Source organism: Aotus nancymaae, unplaced genomic scaffold, assembly GCF_030222135.1.
Source record: "Aotus nancymaae isolate 86718 unplaced genomic scaffold, 86718_ANA_hifiasm-v0.15.2.pri h1tg000016l, whole genome shotgun sequence".
In the NCBI taxonomy this organism is placed as follows: domain Eukaryota; kingdom Metazoa; phylum Chordata; class Mammalia; order Primates; family Aotidae; genus Aotus; species Aotus nancymaae.
This window is the reverse complement of record NW_026988428.1, coordinates 45,409,038-45,435,963: the sequence shown is the minus strand read 5'-3', so window position 1 is coordinate 45,435,963 and position 26,926 is coordinate 45,409,038. Positions and strand designations below refer to the sequence as shown.

The window sequence follows — 26,926 nt, the reverse complement described above, 5'->3', positions numbered from 1 at the left end:
AATATTCTTACACTTAAGGATACCAGATTGTGATGCCATTCAAGGGCAATTTACTTATAATTTGTCTCCTTAGTATATAGCGACTAAACACAATCTAACAGAATCTAAATATTATGTTCCATGATGTCAAGATTGAACTGAATTTTTTTCCTGCCTTTATATCTATATGGTACTATCATAATAGAACAAAAATCCAATAAAATGCTTTCTCAGCTAGACTATGTTTATATACATATATAATGTGTGTGTACATGTATGCAAATGTATATGTATATACACGCATGAAAAAGAGAGATGGAGGCATATACATACATATACACAGAGACAGTAGAGAGAGGAGAGATGGGAGGGAGAGAATTTGCATATAAAAAATTGGGGCTACAGTAATAACTCTAAATTGAAAATAATTCAAGATTCTCAGCAGCAAATAAGAATATGGAAACCTTATACCATTACACATATTTTTAATGTTTTAAGCTTATAAAAGACTTTAAAAATTTTGAAATAACATATATTAGTTATAGCAAAATCAGTCATTCTGTTGAAATGTGATCTAAGATATAAAACTCAAATTGCTAAATTAAAACAAAAAACAAACACATATAGTTTATACTAAGCCATAGAATTCCTTTTATTATGGTGTTTAATATTGAACTTGTTTAAAATGAGTTATTTAGCTGTTGAATATCTGCTTTGCTCTCGTGGTTCAGTATTATGGCATTTTTTTCCTGTTAAGTAGTGATGTTGGCTACCCATGATTTATGGAAGGATTAGCATCAAGTCATTAAAGGATTCTTTTGTTGAGGTTCTGCTTACCATTGGCTATTTTATTTTTATCTTTTATTTCTTATTCTCTTCTGGTGACAAACTTATTTTACACTTATATTGAGTTTTCTGTTCTCTTCTTGGTCCTGTTGAAAGAAAACTGGTGAGGGCAGGAAGGAGGATGATAAGAGAAAGAGACACAGAGAGAGAGAGAAACTAGGTAATATCAGGCAGTGTAAATTTATGTTCAAAGAATGCTTGGAAATAATTGAATCCAGTCTTTGCTTTGCAACTTTAAAATACCCTATATTTGAAAAGGCTGTTTGAGTAATTGTGAGGAGAGTTGATTTGGTCAGGCTGTTTCTAGGATTCATATACTGAGAATCTTTTATTCTATCTTGAAAGAAATCAAATAGTATATTCTCAGACACATTGGCTAACAGAAGAATCTAAACAAGTATCATAATTAGAAATCTCAGCCCCCAACTTCAATTACAACATATGATCGATTTGTGAGATTATTGAAGGCAAATGTCTGGTCAGAATTGTTTGAGATTAAATTTCACAAATGAAATCAACTTGTTGAGAGCACTCCTGCATATATAATATAGTTGTGAACCATCTGCCTCCAGATTATAAATTTGAGGATTTCTTAGATGGATTGTAAGGATTTCTCTTATGAATAAAGTTCATGATAAAAGCTGTTAATGGTAACTTTAAAATAATTCACATTGTACCTATGCAATTGCCTAAGGACATCCTGTGCAGTAAAACTGTCTCACATCACTATGTCATGGAAGGTAAAGATAAATATTCATAACATGAAACAAAATTGTTCATATAATTTGACTAAAAATGTCTATAGATCATAATAGAATTATTTTCAGTAGTACTGATGATGTCTCACTAAGTGTTCAGCCTTTCTGAGGTTACTGAAATTAGTGACAGATGGAGACATTGTCAGGGTTTATCAGGTAATTTTTCATTCTCCATTTCACCCAGCATGGCCATTTGAGGTTAATCTGCAATGTTAAGTCTACCCAACTTGTCAAGGTCCCACAAGGCCTTATAAACCTAGTATCATCCTCCCATTTCTGATGCACTGTGGTTTTCTCAGCCTAGTCCCTACAAATGTGCACCAATTCTATCCCATAATGAGTGCGTACATAGTATACTTGGCTCTTCCAGAGTAGCACTGGGTAAAATTTGCTAAGGGATAGCTGGGATATTAGTGCTACTGTGCCAGCTACTTTTCATAGGTTTTACAGGAGAGATGGTCACAGCAAGAGAGTGTTGTTTTCAAACTTCACTAGAAAGAAGTTCAAGAAGTATTTTGTTGCTCAGTCATCAAATGGTTTTGTTTATTCACCTGGAATAAAGTATTTGGGAAGTCAGAAAGCCAAGTATGATGGTTAAGCATATGTGTCAACTTTGCTGGGCCACAGTGCCTAGATATTTGATCAAACATTATTCTGGATGTTTCTATGAGGCTACTTCTGGATGAGATATATGTTTAAGTTGGTGTACTTTGAGTGAAGCAGAATACTCTCAATAATGTAGGTGAGCCTCAATTATTTAAGGATGGGAATAACAAAGGGATGGCCTCCCTTGAACAAGAGGGGATTATCCAGCAGACTTCTTTTGGATGTTAACTGTAACTCCTTCCTGAATCTTCAGGCTGCTGGCCTTCTTCCAGCAAGTTTTGGACTCCCCAAGCATCTATTATTGCATGAGCAAATTCCTTACCATGAGTCAATCTCCTTTCTCTCTCTCTCTCTCTCTCTCTCTCTCTCTCTCTGTGTGTGTGTGTGTGTGTGTGTGTGTGTGGCTCTATACATTTATATAGTCACAGTCTTTATGCTGAATGAAAATGCCCAGATTACATATTTTCTTGACTCCTGTACAGTGGAAGTTTTTTTTAAAGACATCTTTTAGAGCAGTAGTCTGTTTGTACTGCTGTAACAAAATACCACAAACTGGATAATTTATAAAGAAGAGAAATTTACTTCTCTCGGTTCTAGAGTCTGGGAAGTCCAAGGTCATGGCGATGGCAGGTTATTGTCTGGTGAGGGCTGCCGTCTACTTCCACAATGGTCCCTTTGGAGGGGAGGAATACTGTGTCATCACGTGGCAGAAGGTGGAAGGGCAAGGGAGCCAAATGTGGTGTGAAGCCTCTTTATAAGGTATTTAATCCCATTTATGCGGGAGGAGCCCTCATGACCTAGTCACTCCTTAAAGGTGCCACCTCTTAGTGCTATAACATTGGCAACACCTGAATTTTAGCAAGGACAGATTCAAACCATAGCAAGCAGTTTTAAGTTAAAAGCAAAATGGAGAGTACATAGTAATTTCCCATATGACTCCTACCCACACATGCACAATCTCTGTTATTAACATTCCCACCAGAGTAGTTCATTTGTTACAAAATTGACCATTATTATCCAAAGTCAGTAGTTTACATTAGGGTTCACTCTTGGTTTTGTACATTCTATGCGTTTAGACAAATACACAATGACATGTATCCACTATTACAGTATCATACAGACTGTTTTCACTGCCCTAAAAATCGCCTGTGCTCTATTTATTTCTCTTTCCCTCCTAACCCCTGGCAACCACTGATCTTTTTACTTATCTGCAGTTTTCTCTTTTTAGGTATTATATAGTTGCAATCATGCTATATGTCTTTTCAGATTGGGCTTCCCCCCCACCTAGTATTTACATGTCCTCTGTGTCTTTTCAAGCCTTGATAGCTCATATATTTTTAGCTTGAGTAATATTCTGTCACCTGGAGCTATCACAGTTTATCCCTTCATTTACTATATGACATTTTGATCACTTCCACATTTTGAAAATTATGAATAAACATCCATGTACAGATTTTCATGAAGATGTACGTTTTCACTTCCTTTGCACAAATGCCAAGGAGCATGGTTGCTGAATCGTATGGCAAGAGTATGTTTAATATTTTAGAAACTGCCAAACTGCCTTTCAGAGGGGCTGTACCATTTTGCATTCCCACCAGCAATAAATGAGAGTTCCTGTTGTTCAACGTCTTTGCCAGCGTTAGTATTAGAATTCTGGGCTTTGGCCATTCTAATTAATGTGTACAGTGGAAGTTCTAATATATTTTTGGATCTACCTCTTCAGGCTACATACCTCTTATTGGATCTATGAGATACCAGATTAGTTTGGGAAGAGCAGTCTTTGAAAAGATATATAAGACAAGCAGGTCATTTAAAAAAAACTTGCCATCCTAAATTATTTAAGCCTAAAGGATTGTATATTTATGAGGAAAAATGTTATTACACCAGAGGAAAAATCTCATTTTTCTCAAATCACACAACAGAGCTAAGAATTGTAGTCATAAAGACATTCTGAAGCTCCATGCCTAGCTATTTTCTAATGTGTAAGCCAAGGAAGTCTTATTCCTTGAGAGGGGAGTGATATTTTATGTTGATTTACGAGGACTTTTGCATGAAAAAAAATCTTAAATTGGTGAAGACTCTGGAATGACTCTAAGTATTCTATTGGCTTTGCTATACTCATTCACAATGGATACAGTGCCAGGAACTACTATCATCTATCTATATATCTATCTGTGTATCTATGTATGTATGTGTGTGTGGGTGGGTATGCATCTATCCATCCGTCCATCTACCTCAGTGAGAAAGCCTTCAAAGATGGCATAATGATTAAGAACCCAGTCTCTGGAATCATATTACTTGGGTTCATATCCCAAATGCGGTGTAATAGCTGGTGTTCTTGGGAAAGTTACTTTACATCTGTACTGCTCAGTTTCCCCATCTGTGAGATGATGACAATAATATATCTGCCACATAGATTTCTCACATGGATTAAATCAGTTAATATATATAACACACTTAAAACAATTTTTGGCCAAGTATAAGGGCTATATGTATATAAAGTATAAAACTTTATGCATATAAATCAAGCAAGTTGTTAATAGGCTATTAAAATGGGCCAATTTTCTCATAACTCAAATATTAATATTATTATTCCACCATAGTCAGTCTTGTTAAAGAAACACTAATGTGGATATAACTCAAAACTTCCTTTACTGTCTCTATTCATACCTAAACGAGGGCTTTAAAGAGAAAGCACAAATTCATTGGAGGTTGGTCTGTCTCTTTTAGAATAGCCATAAAATTTCATCTTAGACAGAAACCATAGAGCTGTACTGAATATATTTCAGTGCTTGGGAACAGTCTCTACCTGGCCCCAAGTGGGCCAGGTAGGGACTACTGGACTACTCAATTGTAAAGGTGTTCTTCCCAGGATATGCTGCAAGAGTGGAAATGTTTTTCCGTATTTATAGCCATCAGACATTGTGTTTTCAGCAACATCTCTTGTGGACTTATCATGGCTACCAAGTGAAGGAGGCAATTCTTTTTCTTCTGACAATTATAATTATTGACATTCATTCAACTAGTATTTCTATGTCCACTGGTATAATTCAAAGATAGCCTTATGTGCATGCACAAATCCTTTATGATTAAAATGCTTTGTTAACTGGAGAGGGAGGAGTGTTAGTCTGGGTCTGTGAGCTAGGTTTTTGTTTTTGTTTTTTCCATTTTCATTTTAAGTTTTTGTAGTTGTTTGTAGCAATTTTAGATGAGGTTAGCCTAGAGTGGTTGTTGCAGCAGGAAAGGATTTTTTATCGAATGTGGAGTCACCCTTGCCCATTTTGCCATTTACTGATACAATATTAATGTTCTTACTAAATCACACAACACTAAGTGGAAACTGATGCAGAAAGTGTATATAGATATTTAGCAGTTCGCAGAGTCCAATAATTCCTATTCATGAAATAACCAATAAAACCTAAGTGATTTTTGAAACTCAGTACATTTTAACCTAAACATGTTGCAATGTGTAAGTTTTTGCTCTTAGGACATGTTAGGTACATAGTACACATTCTTTATAATTTATCCTGGCTCTAGTATAATCTCAAAAATAAAGCAAGGGTTGTCCTGTGCTGCGCATAGAAAATGCAGAGCTTTGTGAAGTATAATCATAGTATCAAAGAGCTAGAAATATATTCATGCTTACTGCCTTACTTATTAAACAATTAGATTTCATATTTTGTAGCAGGAATAAAATGATAATAATTTTAAGAAAATAAATTTATTTTAAAAATACGTATTTCAAAATATGTTTTGAAAATGTTTAAGAGTTACTGTTTATTATATTTTTGTTGGAGGTATAATTACGCTTAACCTTCTTAGCAATGTAACAAGATACAGATTGTCTTCAGTTACGGGAAGGAAACTTAAGTTTTTTTTTTAGTGAAATAACAGGGGCACACAATTAATTTATAGCTAGGTGAGGATAATCTCATGACTGGATGATGTTCTTAACCCATGCTCTTAACTACCATGTTATATGTATTACCCACCTGACTCTGTCAAAATCTGTATTCATCATTGTCTTCATCATCATTATTACTAGTGAATAAACATTCAGTATGCGTAGGGCACAACGTTCCATTTTAGCCAACTTTAAATTACTCATGGTAAAGAAAAGAAAAAAAGGGAAATTGGAAAAATTATGCAATTTTCATGTTTCAATTTTAGACAAAATTAGAAAAATTCCATTATAATAGAAATTTTCTTTAAAATATAATTGAAAAAACTAAAAGATTTAGTTTGGGAAGTTTTGATCGCTTCCACATTTTGACAATTATGAATAAACATCCATGTACAGATTTTCTCTTCAGTTGGTAAACTGAAGAGAATGCTGAATAATATAAAATCCCAATATTGCAGTGTTTTAAAATAGACCTAGATTTTTGTAACAAGCCTATTTGACCTCCTTGTTATAACAACTGTTTTGTCTCAAAGGTAAGAGTGTATGCCATCACTTTAATGTGATTCTTAGAGTTCAGGACCCTGGACTCCAATAATAACTGATAATATTATGGTCAGTCTTTCACATTATTATCTCCCTGTCTCATCTTTATGATGGGAAAGTTGAAGAAATTAGTGCAGTGCTATATCTAGAAACTCCTAGTGCCAAACTTTAACACTTATTAGCAACTTGATGTGATTTAGTAGATTTCAGAAATGTTTTATGCTTCAAGGAATGCTCTTTTTTTTGCCTATCACAATGGCTGAAATTCTTGCACTAGAGAGGCTTTCATTCACAGCCTGAAGACATTACATCTAGGAGTTATTTATTAAAATTTACATTTCTATGATAAGGGTAATTAGTCTATGTGGGTGATGATATAATTTATTATCCACAGTAGGACATATTTCCAAGATAAAACCATCAGGAAGTCAGGACAACAGGGGTAAATCAGAACTATTCCAAGCAAAATGGAAAATGTAGTCATTCCAGTTGTAAGTAACTGTTAGCTAATGTCTATTTTAAGTATTAGATGAAAGCAAGTTTAGAAAGAAGACTCTGTCAAATAATTATAATGCATGATTGTAATGCAGAAGTACCATGCAGGCAGAAGAATACCAATAACAAGTTTCAATTATTAATTTTATGGATGACTAATCAACACCAAATCTATCAGTCAAGTTGAACTCACATAATTTGACTTTGTTTTAGTGATAGATCAGGTAATATCTTTAAGTTTCTCCTCCCCTCATCCCAGAAAATTGAAGAACTTAACAAAATATAGGGTCATATGTTTGGAGGCATTGGAAAGCCAACAAGAAAGTGAAGAGTCACTGGTCCAGAATTCAGGAAAGGATGAAGACTTAGAGAGATTAGTCTGCTCTTGGAAATCACTTCACCCATGGAAGCAATTATCAGCATTAGAGGAGTGGCTCAGTGGATAAAAGTGCATTGACGACCTTGCAGAACCCAGGAGACTGCCATGGTAGGCCAGGGATCCCTGTGAAGGGGAGCCCTGGTGAGTATGTCTTATTTCTTATTGGAAACCCAAAGTGCTATACCCCAAGAGGAAGAGGGAATTAAAAGTAAAAAAGCCCTCAGAAGGCTCAATCTGAGTCATTTTAATACCTGAAATTAGGTTGAGGTGAGCAAGTATTTTTAAGGCATACTTGGCAAAACCAAATGTAATTCTTCTCTGGAAAGATTAAAGCCCCAGTCTCACAATCACTCCACAAATAATTTTGCAAATAATGTATTTGGCATACAATGAAAAATAACCAGGCAAACATGAAGACAAGGCAATTTAAACAAAAACAAACAAACTGCAGAATTGTTGCACTAAGACAAACACTAAAAAATTTGTAAAAGAATGTATAACTCCAAGCCAACTAAAAAAAAATGGGCTAATAAAAACAATACAAAAGAAGACAAAAGAGGAGAGAAAATAAATCAAGAGCAAGCGGAATAAATAGAAATTACTCAATAATGATAGCTTGTAACTCAAATATATGAGTGAGTACATCAAATGCTAATGGAGTAAATAATTCAATTAAAAAGCAAATGAACTTTTAGAGTGATGAATATGCTAATCACCCTGAGTTGCTCTTTATGTACTGTATACATGCATTGAAACATCGAACTGTATCCCATAAATATGTATAACTATTATGTGTCAATTATAAAATAAACTTTTTAAGAAAGGCAAATATGAAGATTATCAATCTGGATCAAAAGATCAAGACACAAATATATGCTGTTTAACAGAGATACATCCAAACTATAAGAATTAAGAAAAATGGAAAGTAAGACAATAATGGGAAAGATACTCTATGTAAATATCAATACCAAAGAAGAATTTGCAGCAAATACTATTGCTAAAGAAGGATATTTTCTGATTATCAAAGGCTTCAATCCTCAAGAGGAAACCACATAAATGACTTTCTGCTTATATTAATGCTTGCGTACTACTTCTATTCTCACAAGAATTGGTTAACACCAATTAAGTTCTAACTAACACTAACTAATTAAGTTCTCACTATGGCCAAGCACAATCCAAGAACTTTATACATACCAGCTCATTTAATTCTTGCAACCATCCCATAAGTCAGACTTGATTATTATCCTCCTTTTACAGTTGAGGAGACTGAGGCATAAAGAGGTTGTCAACTCATAAAAATAGTGTAGATTGTTAGCTGGCAGAGGGAGAGAGGGGATGACAAAGGGGAAAAATAATATAAAGGTAGTTATTACCACTGAACTGTACACTCACAAATAGTAAAGATGGTAAATTCTGTGTCCATGTTTTACCTCAATAAAACATAAAAATAAAAAGATGTTGCCCAAGTTACATTGTGAGTAAGCAATAGAGCTGGGATCAAACCCAGGCAATATAGCCTCCAAGTCATGAGAATAAATATTTGAGTAGGAAAAGCCTAACGGAACCAAATAATTTTTGGCTTTGTCTCTGCTATACATTTCAAACTAGTTTGCCATAAATGGGATAGGGTCTAATATCCCTAAAAAATTCTGGAAGATAATATCAGAAAAACTCTTCTAGACATTGGCTTATGCAGAGTTCATGACAAAGAACCCAAAAGCAAATGTGGCAAAAACAAATATAGATAGATAGATGGGACTTAATTAAACTAAAAGCCTTCTACATAGCCAAAGAAATAATGAGCAGAGTACACAGACAACCCACACAGTGGGAGACAATACTTGCAAACTATGCATCCAACAAAAAACTAGTATCCAGAATCTACAAAGGAACGCAAATCAGCAAGAAACAAACAATCCCATCAAAAAGTGGGCTAAGGACTCAAATAGACAGTTCTCAAAAAAAGATATACAAATGGCCAACAAACATGAAAAAAATGCTCAACCTCACTAATTATCAGGGAAATGCAAATCAAAACCACAATAGAATGGCCATAATTTTAAAAGTAAAAAAAAATAGATGTTGGCATGGATGTAGTGAAAATGGAACACTTACACTACTGGGGGGAATATAAATTAGTACAACCACTTGCAAAACAATATGGAAAACTAAAGTAGATGTAAAGAACTAAAAGCAGATGTGCCATTTGACCTATTAAAACACACACACACACACACACACACACACACACACCATGGAATACTACTCAGCCATAAAAAGAAATAATGTCTTTCACAGCAATCTGGATGCAGTTGGAGGCCATTATTCTAAGTGGAGTAACTAAGGAATGGAAAACCAAACATCTTATGTTCTCAAGTGGAAGCTAAACTATGAAGACACGAAGGCATAGGAATGATACAATAAACTTTGGAAACTCAGGGAGAAGGGTTGGAGAGGGATGAGGTATAAAAGACTACATATTAGGTATAATGTACACTCTTTGGATGATGGGTGGACAAAATCTCAAATCTCACCACTAAAGCACTTACTCATGTAACCAAAAACCACCTCTTTTTTCAAAAGCATTGAAATTAAAAATAAATAGGAAAGAAAATAAAACCAAACACTATAAAATGTATCTTCCCTTTGTTTAAGCAGTTCCACATTGAGAAACTATGACAAAGGGGAAATCTCAAAACAAAGTATCAACAATAAAAAGTAAAAATCATGCCCACACACAAAAAATTAGCTTCTGTTTGGCTTTAAAAATATTAGTCTCCAGATTTAATAGGAAAAGAAAAAAGGCAGGGGAATGATTGGGCATCCTAAACTGTAATATATAGAGTACATAATTCTGTTTGTGTGTGTGCATGTGATTGCATGCACAATATTATCTGGGGGCAATAGTAAACCAATCATTGTGCTATTTGTTTACTGTGTTGTTTTATAGGAAATCTGATGCTATTTCATTTGCATCACCATATCTGATGTCAAGTAAGCATGTAATTCCTAGGTGTAGGATAATTGTCTCACAAAATATTTCATGAGATAAACTTCCTGACAGTGTTAAGCAGCTGTAGGGAAATTACTCAGGAGATAGGTATATTTTTTAATGAGTGTATTTTTTTAATAGTTTCTAACTGAAATATTAACTGTAATGAACATGCCGACATCCACCTTGATGCATTCATCTGGATATTTTCCGCATTCCAAGTGATTAGTCTAATACCAATTAGAGCATCACAGGTTGCTATTATCTTCTTGAGTTATTATTTTCATGAATTAATTTTGTTTTTAAAATTAGACCTTTTCCAAATGAGAATAAATTTAAATATCTGAGGTGAAAATGTGAAGCTGAGTATCAGGACCCGTGCATATCTATAATTTCACATTCTGAAACTGCAGAATCATGGGGAAAATGCTAGAAAAATTAAAAATTGAGGAACTGAAATTTTGGGTCACTTAATCACTCCTCTTGCTGTTTACAGAGAATCCAAATATTGATTCTAGCTTTCCTTCTTTTTCCTTACATTAATTCATTGATGTGTTCATTTGTTTATTCATCTCTCCATGCATCCGTTATTTCAATCTATCTTTCATTTAATAAATATTAGACATCATTTATGTACCTGATATGCTGCTTAGCACTGAGGAAACAAAAGTATGCCAATATTCTTTTCCTCCAATACCTCGTATTTTACTGAGAGAAACAAACACATTAATAATCATAATACGATGAAATATGTCTTATAATAGAACTATGACAAAGTGCTGATTAGATAAATCATGAAGTGGTCACATTTCTTCTGGGGTTTGAAACAAGTGTATTTTAGGCAAAGCTAAAACAAACACAAAGATAAAGAGACATGAATGGGCACATCATGTCTAGAATTATTAAATAGCTGGGAATTATTAAATAGGCATGACTAGAGTGGAGCATACATGTTTTGTGGAAGGATTGTGAAGAAGTGAGGATGAAGCTGGGTGGTTGAGTTCTAATCATGAAGGATCTTTTATATCATAAATAAGTTTAGATTTCTTCCTGTAATAGGATTGTATTACAGATTTTTCTTTTCAGGATGATGGTGGCAATGAGGAGGAGGAAGGAACAGCAAGGAGGAAGACAAGTCAGGACATTATTGCCATTATACACACCAGGTGGAATAGAGAGTGTGGCAGTGAAACAGAGAGTAGGAAATAGATCAGAAAGATGATTAGTAACTGATTAGAGATGAAACATATAGAAAAAAGTTATTCTACTCTTAAAATGTTCAATGGGTATATATGACATTTTTTAAAAAACAGTTCCTGAAAAACAATGTAAAGAAAATGGAGAATTAGAAATGTATAGAACAATGTAAAGAAAATGGAGAATTAGAAATGTATGGATGATGTATTTCTCCATGTTCAACTTGCTTTTTCTAAAAAAAAAAAAAAAAATGAAACTCTTCTAAATTTTCTGAGTATTCATCATTTATCTTCAGCCACATGTGTCCACTGCAAGTCATGACACTGACCCACATTGCAGCTGTGCTGGCTTTGATTTATCTAAATAAAGGCAACTAGACTGTGATCAGAATACAAAAGTTCCACTCTTCCTCAAACCATCATTTATACCTTACATTTTCTGGTTTGGTGGGTGAGGCCAAGATTAGCAGTGATAAGAAAACAGGGGTATAAAAAAAAAAACGGGTCTGTTCTAATTGCTCAATAACACAAATATTTTCAAAATCAGAAAATATATTTTTCTACTAATTACATGATTAGTCTTTTTTCTTGCTGTTAGTTTTAACTATTCCAACCTCTCAGATTTATGCAGAAAGTGCTCTACTTTGCTTTTAACTTATGCAACCAAAAACCCTCTATTGTCAGAGCCTAAATTACGATTAATAGCCAATTTTCCATGTGATTTATTATTATTTATTATTGTTACTCATAGTTTTCTCTCAACTACTAAATTATTATTCATATATTTAAAAATCAAATAGTATGTTTTGATGTTGCTGGAATACTTTGAAAAAGGGAGTATAAATAAAACTTTTTTTTTAGATGAAGTATTGCTCTTATTGCCCAGGCTGGAGTGCAGTGGTATGATCTCGGCTCACTGCAACTTTTGCCTCCCGAGTTCAAGAGATTCTCCTACCCCAGCTTTCAGAGTAGCTGGGATTACAGACACCTGCCACCATGCTCGACTAATTTTTTGTATTTTTATTGGAGACAGGGTTTCACCTTGTTGGTCAGGCTGGTCTTGAACTACTGACCTCAGGTGATCCACCTGCTTTGGCCTCCCAAAGTGCTGGGATTGCAGGGATGAGCCACTGCACCCAGCCAGTAAAACTTTTGAACATCTATCTATATCTATAAAATATCATAAAGTACAACTGAAAAATGTCATAAATCTCATTCTGACTGTTAATGAGGATTACGTAATTAATAATAAGTAGAGAGCAACAAAGTTGGCTTGAAAAGTGAATGCTGGCCTAGTGTGATGGCTCTTGCCCGTAATCCCAGCACTTTGGGAGGTTGAGGTGGGTGAATTACAAGGTCAGGAGTTTGAGACCAGCCTGGGCAACACAGTCAAACCCCATCTCTACTAAAAACACAAAAAATTAGCTGGGCGTGATGGCGGGTGCCTGTAATCCCAGCTACTTGGGAGGCTGGGGCAAGGAGAATCGCTTGAACCTGGAAGGTAGAGGTTGCAGTGAGCTGAGATTGTTCCACTGCACTCCAGCCCGGGGGACAGTGCAAGACTCCATCTCAAAAAAATTAAAAAAAGGAAAAAAAGAATGCTGCACAGGGGTGACTAGACCCATACGTTAAATGACTTGGTTTCATTTATCAGCCTTAAAGTGTGTATGATTCAAATTCCGGCCTCAGCAAATTATAAATTACTCCAGGCATGGATGTTCAGGCAAGGCTATGAATGATTAAGATCACAAATATTACATCTTTGAATTATAATTGATTATAACTACCTAATATTGTTTCCACAATTATTTTACACTTTTATGCTTAAATGACTATTTTTTGATTTCTGTGTGCTTTCTTCCTTGCGTTTAATGAACATTTTTCTTAGGTTTGTGCAGAATGCTTCCCAAATACAAGAAATGCTTACTATCCTTTTTTTCAATTCCTTGTAAAAATTGTTTATTTTAGTCTCATGTAAAGGCATGTGTCTCTTTGAAACTGAAAAAAAAGAAGTACTAAGAGTACATAATCCTCTAAGGGAAATACAAACCTATCCACATTGTGAGCTTTTTGGAGGTAAACGACGTTATTGTCTTGTTGTCCTTTTATGCTTGTTGAAATGTCCCCTTTCTCCCAGGTTTGCTTTCTGTAATAATCTGTTAAACAGTGGAGTGCCTGACATGTGTTTGTTCCTTAGGCAAACGTGTAAAACTCTTCAAGTTCGAATGGAGAAGTAGAAAGAGAAGGTTTCTGCTGTGCCTGATGACAATTTTTGATTTCTCCACACTCAAAAAAATTTTGGCTCCACGTTGGAGCACTAGTTGTGGCGAATCCTAGTGTTGGTCGGATTCTAAGGAAGGGACAGAAGTTTCATTGAGAAGTAAAGATTCAAAACAACTCCAGAAATGAGCTCTCGTCTTGGTTTATTTCTCACAGAGCAGCAGGTGTGTACATGGTGCTAACAAGATTAACTATGACCTACTCTTTCTTGTGGTTCTATTAGCATTTCAATGCCCCTGATTTCAGAGGGACACAATGAACTTGGTACAGCTTTAGGGAGTCAGAGGGCAAAGAACCACCTCAATGGTCAGAAAAAAAAGGCATTGGAATATCTTTATTAGAAGGTGGAAAGAGGCATCATTCTTTAAACTGATATTAGGCCCATACACTGAACAAATGATTGGCCACAAAGAGCCATTATGTTATGTCACCTACGATGGCTTTGCAGTATTGTTTTTTCAGAAACAGGAAATGGATAGTACAAAAATCTGGGTATATTCTTGGACTTCTATTAGTGTTCAAAGTGCTATTTTATGGAAATTAGCATGAAAAGTACTGAGCCATCAGACTTTCACTTAATCTCCATAAACCAAATAAAGGCTGCGTTCTTACCTAATGGTCCATTCTTTATATATTTAAATTGCCCCATAATTGAATGTTATTTCGTACCTGCATCTAAGCATTACAAATAGTTAGATTTAAGTATTTATATTTTGATAAACTTTGGAAATTCAAAATTAGTGAACTATGATGGTTATCAGCAAAGTCCAAAAAGAATTACGTCTAGGAAACAGGAAAAAAAAAAAAATCAAAAGCATCCAACATGTTAAAACATCACCATCTATGTTGCCCTATCCTTCAGAAAATAGATTTTAGTTTGAAATTTACAGAAGAAGATTTTTTTATAGAAGACTTACCACATATTAAATGATCAGCTCTTAATTTTATGGAAGAAGATAAGGATGGAGAGGAGAGAAGGCTCCATCTCCATGTTCTGCTTCTGGCATGTTCTCAAAAACCGCTGGTACTAGTTTTGTCCTTCCACAAGTTACATCAAGTCCTTTTAAGTGACAGCAACACATTCTTCATTCAGACAGGAGGGTAACTGCCCGAAGGGTTATTTCTGCCCACTGCACAAACAAAATCAATTCACGGAGACCACGGCATTGCAATAAAGTGTTTAACTGATGAGAGGCCAGTCACGCCACGCAGGAGATGAAGTTATTACTCAAATCAAACTCCCTGATAATCTGGGGGGCTAGGGCTTTTCAAAGATAGTTTGGGGGAAGGGGTGGGAGTGGCAAGGGAATGGTTGCTAGCTGCTGTCGGTTGGTGATGCAATCACATGGGTGTGGCAAATAGAGTCATTGCTGTCAGACATGCAAAAACCCTGAAAAGATATCTCCAAAGACCCATCTTAGGTTCTACAACAGTGATGTTATCTGTAGGAGTAAATGGAGAATTTGTATTTATTGTGATCTCCAGAATAATGACTGGCAATTGTTTGTCTATGCCTTAGCAGAATACAGGCTCCTCTGTCCTCCTAGCCTGGTGATCTTCCCTAGCTTTACAACGGTGGTTGAGTTTGGTGGAGGGCTATGATTACTGAAACTATAAACTCAATGTCTTCCAAAGTTAGCTTGGCTTGAACCCAGGAATAATTAAGATCAGCTTGAATGCCAGAGGCAAAATAGGGGTTGGCTGGATTACATCCACCCAACTGCTGTAATTTTCTCCCTGATACAATTTTTGCAATTTCAGTATCTCAAGGAAAAGTTGTCCCTAAGAGCCATTTGTTTTTGTAACACAAACCAAGCAAGAAGTTAAGAGAAAATACTTTCTAGGCTACTAAAAGGAATCTCTTCCAAGTTTTAGCTCTTCTTCTCCTTTAATTCCAACTATCTTAAACTCATTTTTTTTAAGTATAATTTTTAAAGCTTCCATAGTGAGGCTGGAATTCTTGAGAAGGGTAATTCTTGACCAGATTGAAACTTTTAAAGTAGAGCTTTCTGGAAGAACATGGATAAAAACTATCAGTTCAAATTACTCTTTTACAAATGAGAGGCCAGTCTAAAAAAATGAACTTAATATGAAATTTAGTGGTAAAGTACCTTCCAATTGAGTTCAGAATCTCAACTGTCTGTAAAAATGTATGAACTTTGCTGACATATGGAATTAATATCTTAAAAATTCTGCTCAGATTTCCTTGAGGCATTTAAAATAATTATTTTCCCGGCTTAAGGAGTTTTGGGATGTCTTCAAGAGATTTCTCTTTATGCTGTATGCTGTTAACTTTCACCATTATCTTAATTTTGTGCATGTGATTCTGCACCTGAAACAGTGTGTGTGTTGGGGTACCAAGGGAAGGAGAAGCAAAGTCGTATCTTAACAAAATTTTTTTAAAAAGTTTTTAAAGGAATTTATTAGCTACTCAAAGAAAAAGCAGAAAATGCTTTGCTTTACTAACAGTGAATGTCATGCAGAGAGAAACGGCTGATCTGCTTCTGAGTGGATGAATGTGCATAAATGGCAATGCAGTCATCTACTTCCATGAGTCACGGAGAAGAGTTCATGGCAGGCACACTGTACAGCTTTCAAAGTTCCAAGAAATAGTGCAGATCCATCTGTTCAAAAGATTCATTTCCAGTCGAGATCTTCATTTGCACAGCAGAGGAAGCTGAAAGCCATTGACAGATGTTCTATTTGTGGTAAAAGCTCACTAGTTCTGCATTCTAATATAATGATTAGACCTTTTAGAAAATAAAGTCTTCAAAGTGGTTAAACCACTGAAGAATTTAGGTGATCAGAACAAAGTTTTATACCATTTAGAAGTAGTGTTTCTTAAGAAAGGTCACAGTAGTTGGAGGCAAGAAGTGAGTTAGAAGCTCACTGACTCCAGCCAATGTGCTTCGTAGATAAACTTTCGAGTTTCAGAGATTTTTTTTTTAAGTGACTTATCCAAAGTTCTGCACCTAGTAGGTAGTAACACTGGTATATAAAACCCTTGTGTTCTGACTAGCAGAATGAGGCTGCTCCCTTCAGGCGTATCTGGTATTCTGTTTCTTTCCAGAAGGCTAGAAAGATGATATGCCAAGCCTGGAGAATCTTTTCTTTGTTTTGCTTCCTACACTGGGACTCACACTGATTTACCACCTAAATATAATCAGTTAACTACAGAAATGCTCTCTGTTATTTGAAATTACTCTTGCCACTCACCTAAGGCTGTTAAATTTTTCAAGAATTTATAAAATACATAACTGAGAATAGTTCAAGGTTCTTTAGTGGAAATGTTGATCCTAGCTGAAATATTGAACATACCTCAAAGTGTTAAATGTTCAGGCCAATCCAGCAAAAGCAGTTCTTTGGAGGTAAAATTAAGCTGTGGTATGAAAATATGATCGTTTTCAGGGTTATAGGCATCATCTCCATCATCATGAAAGTAAAATATTGGCTTAGTTTTTCACAGAGATGAGTATGTTTATAAAAGTGATTCAAATGTCACCTTACCTTACCTGAAACTTGTCTGGTCAGCTTGCTCATGCATGAATATCCCAGACCAATAAGTGTTCTTCATTTTGTAATTCCTGAAAACTGTATGGTCAGCTTGTTCATGCCTGAATATCCCTGACAAATAGGTATTCTTCATTTTGTAATTCCTGAAAGCTGTATGGTCAGCTTGTTCATGCATGAATATCCCTGACCAGTAGGTGTCTTTCATTTCATAATACCTCATTGCATAAGGTGCTTTAAGATACAACAAGTGCATTCACATATAGTTACGACCAATGTAATGGCAGCTTTTCTCAGGCTTAAATGAGAAAACCTGCTACTTCAGAGTAATGATGTTTTAATTGCACATTTAGTACACAAAAAGTGAAGCAAGGGCTTATTTCTTGTACTTGTAAGAGCTACATTAAAAAAATACATTTGCAATGAAGCAGCAATTATACTCCAAGAAAGGAAAAGTTCATTCAAATCAGCACTTAGGATGAAGAAGGTATTCTATTCTCCCTTTTACCTTTATTGAGTAAGTTAAATTTATTGTAATGTTGTTTGAAATTGTGCCCATTTGTGACGTTATTAAGCAGCCATCTTAAAAGGATTAGCCATGCACTGCATTTAATCCTGCTGCCTCCTCTTAGAAGTATTACCACATTTCCTTGTCTTCCAGTTGTTTAACTAAAGAATTCTCATCAGTCCAAAAATAAATGTTTATCTAATAACATGGATATTTTAGTGAAAACTTAACTCTTTTTATAATGAAATTGGCTGCAACATTCATAATGCATTTTCACTTCTATTATGTGTATGTGAGTCATATTTATGGGAATATAAATACTGTTCAATAGTTCCTCATAACAAGATTATAATGAACATATTGCAGAAGAGAATTTTTTTTAATTAAACTAATGTCATATAAGATTTACATTGATGCTGTGGAGATTTAGCAGTGATTTCACAAATATATTGTAGACTGGCAAATGGAACAACTGAGATTTTAAAAAATCTGGGATATGGGGTAGAACTCAAAGAAAAATAATATCAGAGGAACCATCAACAAAGAAGAAGGAAATTTGCAAATCTGCATTTTCTTTTAGCATAATAATGCCCCATTTATGTTTTAAGTGTAAAGTGCCGTGCCAACTTCCTAAATATGTATCCTTCGTGCAAAGTCTGATGGCAGCTGGTTTATTAGAAAGACAAAGAGTTAGAAAAAATGGAATTATGTATCAGAGAAGACTAGTAACATATGTGCAGAAGTAATCAGAGGCAAAACCTGGAAATTTAATACATTTGGATGGCTAAACATGTACACATATCTGAATAATAACAGTTAATACTTCTTTAGTACTCATTGGGTTTCTCATGCTGTTCTAAACATGAAACCTATTAACTCACTATTAACTCATTTACTTCTCAGCTCATACAGTCCCTATGATGCAGATGCTAATAGTATTTCTGTTTTGCCCGGTAAATCACTGGCAGAACTGAGCATTGAAAATGGGCAGCCTGCCTTCAGAGAACATCAAAGTCGTGCTTCATTTTTTTCTAAATTTTTATTTTTACAATTTTTGTTTTGAGACAGTCTCACAGTGACATCTAGGCTGGAGTGCATTGGCAAGATTATAGCTCACAACAGACATGACCTCCTGGGCTCCAGCAATCCTCCCTATAGCCTCCTGAGTAGCTGGGACTAGAAGTGTGCCTTATCACGACTAGCTAATTTTTTTGTGTATGTGGAGTCTGAGGGGTCTTGCCATATTGCCCAGGCTGGTCTCAAACTCCTGGCCTCAAGCAGTCCTCCTGCCTCAGCCTCCTAAAGCACTGGGATTACAGGCCTGAGCTACCACGCCTGGCCAGTGCTTCATTTTTAATATGTGACTTTTATAATTAACATACCAAGATTATGAAAAGAAATAATTGCAAGATGAATCACTATAAGCAACAGAAAATTAAGTCACTATTTTTAGAGAAACAAGAAGTTGCGCCCTCCCGCCCCAACCCCATAGGTATCCTATGTATCACCTTTTGTATCTTGTTTGAGAATTTCTACTTCTACCACCTACTAATATTTAAAAGGCATTTACTGGGACATGCACTTTGTCTGGACTATCTGATTTAATCATAATAGCGTATTACACATGGGAAGGCTACAATAGCATATTACACATGGAGAGGCCAAGGCTCAGAGAGTTTCAATAATTTATTCAACCCCATAGTGTTAGAAAGTGATAAGGTAAGGATTTGAACCTGGGCAGTCTGCTGAACAAAGCCTGAGCTATTTGTTATTATGCCTCTCATATGTTATCTCCCGTGGATAACCTAGTCAGCAGGACTTGAACTGGGGTAAGAAGGAATTTTAGGCTTCAATATAATGATTGTAAGAATTTTAAGATTTAAGAATTTTGTAAAAGGACAGAATAGATTCTTGAATTTCCTTCCAGCTTTGTAATTAACTTATAGATTGGCAGAGGAAATTTCACAATACTCAAACAATAAAATGAAAACAGTATAAATAAATGAGTTCACCTAATTTCAAATTTAACTAATATATGTCATTAACCAGGTTTTATTTTCTCAATTTAAATTAAGCAGACTTAAAGACATGATTTTAGCATGAGTTGTTTAGAAATCTAATCAGGGCCCCGTAATAGTTTTGTTGGCCTGGAATAAGTGGGTGCTCTGATCTAAATATTTAGTACTTTTTACTTAATGTTACCAGATTGGCATCTTCATCCTGGTTGATTGTTACCAGGGTAGTTTCCTGCTTGTGATAGAGAAGCTATTATTATTATTTCTGCATTTTGTATGGGTTGAGCAGCCCAGTAGTTTTACTTGCAAAACTGGCTGGTGTGTGGCACACACAAATAAGATTTGCGTAGAAAAGAACAGCTGTGTAAAATACTGCCTTTGGAAAGGCAAATTTACTGAGATAGTGATTATAGCGCATGAAGCTCAAGGCATAACCATAACAATCGTAGGGCCATTTCTCTCCCTCATGCAGTATTTTATGACTATTGCCCTCAGAACAAGAAGATAGTGTGCATTCATGGTAGCAAATGCTATTTCCCATCCTGTAAAACTGATTTTATTGCAACCTCCTGCTTTTAGTTACTGAAAACTTGCCAAAAGTCCTCCTTAGAAGGTAAAACTTAATGCTTGGCCTTCTAAAAAATACTTTTGAATGAAAGAGTATTATTTAAGTTCTAAAAATGTGGTAATGCTTAATTTGGTATATTAACCATCACTTTTACTTTTTAAAATGTTGGATTGTGTAAATATTGTTTAAGCAAATCTTGCATATCCGGATGTTCCAGTTTAGAGTCTACAAAAGGTAAAATGACATTTGAAATCTGTTCCCCCTACTGGCGTGCCAGAATTTAAACTTGGGTCACTCAGATTTATTTAAAATAAGCATAAATCTTAAAAGATTGATATTTTTGTTAAATTTTAGGTAATAATTTTGTTTAACGATAGTATTTGGACCTTGCATAGTGAGCTTTTTCAATTGGTGATAATGTACCTATATTCAGAATCATTTTTCTATACATTTTTAAACCTGTGATTTTCTCATCTTGTTTAATACAAACCTTGAGTTGTCGGGGAGGATGCTGGTAGATATTTATACATGTTCATCTTTATATTGTGTTGAAAAGGGTGAGTCATTAGTTAGGCTTTAATTCTTTCAGTGCAGTTCTCTAAACTTGCATGAATGTCTGTTAGTGTTGTTCACAGAAAAACTTCAGCTGAATTAAATTTAAGAGTTGAATTGAGCAAAGAACAATTTGTGAATCAGGATGTCTCCCAAGTGGGAGTAGGCTCAGAGACTCTAGCGCAGACATTTGGTTGAAGATTTATAGACAGAAAAAGGAAAGTGACATACAGAAAATGGAAGTGAGGTGTAGATTGGTTACAGCACAGCATCTGCCTTAGTTGAACACAGTTTGAACAGTTGGCCACCTTTCCTTGGCCAAAACTTAGTAACTAACATAAGAGTAGGCCACAGTGTGGGTTACGGTTCATGATGTACAGAGAAACTTTCGGGCCGAACTTAAAATATGTAAGGAGGCAGCTTTAGGCTAAACTTGATTTAACAGTGTGATTTGTTTTCATTCTACTTTTAGTGGCTCTCTTGTTAAAGATTTATACATTCAAAAGCAAAAAATAAAAATAAAAAAATAAAAAAAGGAGAGAAAGAAAGAAAACCTCCTAAAATCCAGACCTTTTATTTTTATGATTGTTCAGTGTTGACAAAGCCAGGTGTTTCAAAAACATTACAATACTTGATCTTCATGGCAACACTACCACTCTGTCCTAAATGCAGAGCTCTTGATGCCGAACCACTATGTGTCCTCTTGACCAAAATCCAATAATCAAAAAAAAAAAAAAAATCAAGTATTAGATTGTCCACTTTCATCCAATCTTATAAATGATTTATACTGTGAGCTTCATCTCATAAAATATTCTAGGATATTTTTTAAATTAGTAATCTAGGAATATTTTGTAAAACTTAGGTGTGAGAATAGGTTGCTTTAATTATACTGTAATCCAGGCTTATTTAGACAATTACTTCTTTAAGTCATATTTAAATTTTGTTTCTCTATCAATTTTGTTAGCTGATAGATATCATCATAAAAATAATGTTTTTGAGGATATGGGTTATATCCTTATTTATATGTGTTTATATGTTTATGTATTTGTGTATATATATATGTATATATTCTCTACAGAAATGGAGAAAAAATTATTTTAGTTTCATAAACCTTTGTATTATACTGTTAATTTCAAAGTCTGTTTTCAAAATTATATATAAATAGTTGAGAGAATCATTTCTCAACTTTATGCAAACCAGTAGGGTCAAATATTTAGCTTGAAATGAAGATATAAGAATGCATCTGTTATACTCATTAATAGAGTACTTAGAACCTGGGCTTGAAGTGGCTCAAGAGGAGATGTCACTTGCTTTCATAGAGTCATGGCACCATGTTCATCCAATTCATTTCTACCATATTTTTCCATTTTGCTACACTGAGTCACAGCAGAGGCGAAACCACTTATTCTTTCTCAGTTTTCCCCCCACCTCTGTCTCAGTTTCCTCTCTCTTTCTTTTACACACACACACACACACACACACACACACACACACACACACACAATCTTCCCCTCTTTCTTGTCTTTTCAGCATTAGTTTTGAAAATATGGTCCACGTTCATGCTCAGTTTGGAAACCCTTCACAGAAATTACACACAATGACCGTTGAATGACAGGCAAATTGACAATGAGATTGCTGCTCTGCCCAAGATATCTCCTGCTCCCAGAATCTCAAAGATTCAGTAGGCTCTTCACATGTTTTCCACCCTCCATTCTCAGTTCAACTTCTTCCATGGTTCTGTGCATAGGAGTAAGACACTTCAAATGCACAGGCAACAAACTCTTTCCTTGGGATTGGTAGCGGACCACTGAGACAGAAATAAGATGACTGCCTCCATGCATGAAAACACATTTTTGCCTTTTGTAGCATCTCCCTTTGGTAGAATAATTTGAGACTAGCCATAGCAAAGTCTAGAGCTAGCTTATTATTTTGTTTAATTACATTCATTTTTTAAAATAATCGATCAGAAAACAATGAAACAAAAGAGCCTTTTGTAATGTTTTTCGAAGGGCAAGTAACAATGTCACTTAATGGAATAAAATCAGAGTTTTGACACTAATTCTTAGAAATTACTTTTTGTTTTAGCCATTGCTAGAAAGGAACTGTTAGGTAACTCTCTAAATACTCTGGCTGATATTAGATTAGAATTAGAAATTTAAATCTAATTTAAATTTAAATCTAATGGGAGAGAGATTTCTGTTGTGTTAATAATCTCTTTTTCTCTCCCCTTTCTCCCTCCATCTTCTCCCTCTCTCCAAATCTCTTTTCCTCTTCCCTCTTCTTCCTCTCTCTTCTTCTCCCTCTTCCTGTGTGTTTTCCTCTGTATCTATGCATATATACATATGTATATATGTATCAGATATTCTATCCACTTATTTTCTTTTCTCCTGTACACAAATGGTCTTTGGACTTCAGTAGATGTGAAGAGTTAGTATGAATATTTCTCAGTGATATTTAAAATATAATTAATAGTATATTCTCATCAATTTTATGAAAAATTTGGGGCACCTTTAACATTTGGTACATTTTTCTATTCTTTATTGTTTCTCTCCCCAGATTTTTTTGTCTCCCCTAAACAGATATTTTTTTTTTCCCAAAATAAAATGGACTCAAATAGGCTCTCAATTTTTAAACTATTTCAAAAACGAACTTTATGGAGCCAATCCCCAAGGGCGTTCTTGAAAAATAGATGTGGCTCTGTTGCTGGGAACAAAAATCTGTCTTCACTGAGGCCTGGTGTGATGTGTTTATGATATTTGTGTTATGGCCACCAAGTCTATGCAAAAAAAGGATTCCAGAGTAACTCTCTGGGTTTGAGAGGGATATCGTTGTCACCAGTTGAGATAATTTTGGTCATTTGGATAATTGTTATAGTCATTTGGATAATTGTCAAAGTGACTCTAAAAATATTATGGGGTGATAATGAGAAAAAAAGTTAGTATAATTTTATATGGTGGAAATACCTGTACCTGGTAGTTCTTTAAAATTAAACAATGTATTTGATAAAACAAACACCAGCATTTTGAGTTACCTATTACTTTTTAATTGTGTTTAATTTTAAGGTTATAAGTATGTTATGAAATGTTGACTATTTTCTTCTTCCTTTGTAGGTAACCCATTAACCCAGGAGAAACCAAGTGATCCTCAAGGCTGATGACAATGAACATACGCATAGAAACTTAACTCCTGAGGTGATCTTGAAGGTTTTTATACCACTTGAAAGAGGCACTCAAGAGTCTATTTCCAAGGGATTTCATGGCCTCTTCTTGAAATCAAGACTTTTTAAAAGTCAGACATGAACTTCTATGTCATGAAGATTTCAGCAGATTTGAACTGTGTTCAACTTGTAAATTGTTAAAAGAATTTGAAGTTGCTGTCTGTGGAGCCGGTGAAGAGTTGTTTTTTTCAGGGTGATGTTGGAGACAGTCAGCTTTTGAGTTATCGGCTCCAGATGTGACTGCTTTTCTTGCTTCTGCAAGCTGTATCCCAAGGGCACTGTCCTTCTGTCCTGGATGTGTTCCTGGGTCCTATGTTCATTGGCTAGTGGGACTGTACATGGCTTTAATGACGTTTCCTTTGAGAACTTTTCCTCTGGCATGGTGTAGACTGAGACAATTTTATTTATATCTGAATCTTGGAGCTCAGAAAGCCTACATGTTTTAACATCTTAAAGTTGCTTTTGTTAAAGGAATGGAAATATATATCCATTGGTAATAATGTTGGCAAGTAATAGTTATCTGAATACATCAATCATATAAGAATGTGTAGACAAGCTGACATATTTCCCTAAGGCTAACAACACCCTGCTGCAGCTCTTTGTCAAATAGGTAGTAGTTAGAACTGGATTACCCCTTTCGTTATATAATACTTTGTACCTCTAGAGCACTCTCCCTTTCTGTTTTCTTTCTTTAAAGTGGGATTTTCTTTAATTTTTTTTTTTATGTTTACTTATTCCCTTCACAGAAATCAGCAGTGAGCAGTCAAGTTACTGGATAGACTTCAGTTTCAAAAAGTTGCCAGGGATGCATGTGAGTTTCTGATTTCTTAGCTTGAACATTATTCACTTAGATTTTTTCTAGTTTTTTTTTAAACTGTCCTATCTCATTTTAAAAGACTGTCTTTTGCTTGCTCCCAATGACTGTTTGAATGCTTACATATTTGTTCAATCTGTTGATAGAAAAAATTGTTCATTTTCCTCAGTCTCAAATGTATAAATATTTGCTTATACTTTTCCCATTCAAACAACTTGTTAGGCCAGTATTTTGTGACATTTTTGTAGCCATTTGAACATTTGTTTTTTGGTTTTACAGGAAAGTCATAAATATTTAAAGGCCTTAAACATGTATGTAGTTTTTTTTAAGTTATTATAGAATGTATAATTTTATACTACATTTATTTTGTTTCATTTGTGATATGAAGGGAGAGAAGAATGAAAATTGCATAGCCATTCTGTAACAATATTGTGTAAACCTATAGTTTGAAGGAATGCAAGAGAGGGATTTCTGTGTTTTACTCATTTTAGACTAACCAGAAGATGCTTCTGAAATTGTCCTATTAGAATTTCCATCATGTTAGAGAATGTATGGAAATATCTTGTATTCTGAAAACTCACTGACATGGTCAATTACACATACACTGGTTTCCAGGCTGGAGGCCCACATGTACTGGGGAACTTTGGTCTATTAGTTCTTGACAATATTCAAAGACCAATACACTATTCAAACACTTTCCTGGGAAGAACAACTAGAAATGTGAAACTGGTTAAAAATAAGATCTGAAAAGTTTACATCTCACATTGAACTAAAATCCACTGTCTCATAAGTTCATGAAATGAAATGACATTCTGCCTCCATTTTAATTATGCATAAAATGAATTAGATGGTTTTGAGTGGATTTTCACAATGGCTGAAGACTATATGAAATTTTAAAAAAGGAATAATGGTTGTGCATCAATTAGAATATAATTAATTTCTTTGTAACCAAGTGAAAAACTATACCTTTTGGAAAATATGAATTTGTCCTAGGTTTGTTTGAGATTATAGATCATGCTTCTCATTTTTTAAACTGTGTTCTTTAACAACTGGAAACTCTGTATAATATACAAGTGTAATACATGCATACAATAGATAAAAATACATGGAATTTCAAATATACTAACTAGATTATCCCCAGTAGATTAATGTTGTGACTATTCAGAAAAGGTGAATAAAATTGGGATATAAAATGGGCTCTCTTTCATAAATTATGTTTAGAGATCTGTTTTCTGCATTTTATTTTAAAAGCACTTCAGTTGTTATCCAGGAAGACCTCTGAATTCCTGGGGAAGATGACATAAATTCTTTTTTTTTTTTTTTAAATAAAGATTCATGGCAAATTTTGCCATTTACACAAGATTCCATTATTTGACTTGCTTCTTTGCCAGGATACAATTGAAATAGATACATTTATACTTGTGCAACTCTCCCATCTTGACTATCAGCACAACTGGCATAATTTGCTAGCAATATGTAAAATGCATTTTATGAAAATTGTTAAAGATAATGCCTTGTTTATCTTTCAAAATATGTATGAAAATATTCATCAAAATCACAAATGTGACTATAATTTAACCTTTAAAGTTTTTAAAAAACAGGTTATATTTTGAAATAGATTAAGATTCACAAGCTACAAAAATAGCACAGGGGGTTTCTTGGAAAACTTTTCCCATCTTACACAGTGATAACATTTTACAAAACCATAGAACATTATCAAAACCAGGAAACTGACATTGGTATAATATTCTTAATTCAATACAG

At 34.7% G+C, this 26,926-nt stretch overlaps 1 protein-coding gene across 5 annotated transcripts in view; it reads left to right on the top strand.

Annotated features, from left to right (window-relative positions):
- The window catches only part of TAFA2 (TAFA chemokine like family member 2), a 507,397-nt gene extending 481,038 nt beyond the window's left edge, over positions 1–26,359 (top strand). For 4 of the 5 annotated variants that reach the window (XM_012444923.3, XM_012444924.3, XM_064377287.1 and 1 more), the window contains exon 5: positions 24,242–26,359. In XM_012444923.3, the coding sequence (XP_012300346.1) occupies positions 24,242–24,253 (12 nt within the window). In that variant the 3' untranslated portion in view covers positions 24,254–26,359. Of the gene's footprint in view, positions 1–13,895; positions 14,143–24,241 lie in introns of all 5 variants that reach the window. The other variant, XR_010343004.1, reaches the window with a different exon arrangement.
- Positions 26,360–26,926: the final 567 nt, after the last annotated feature.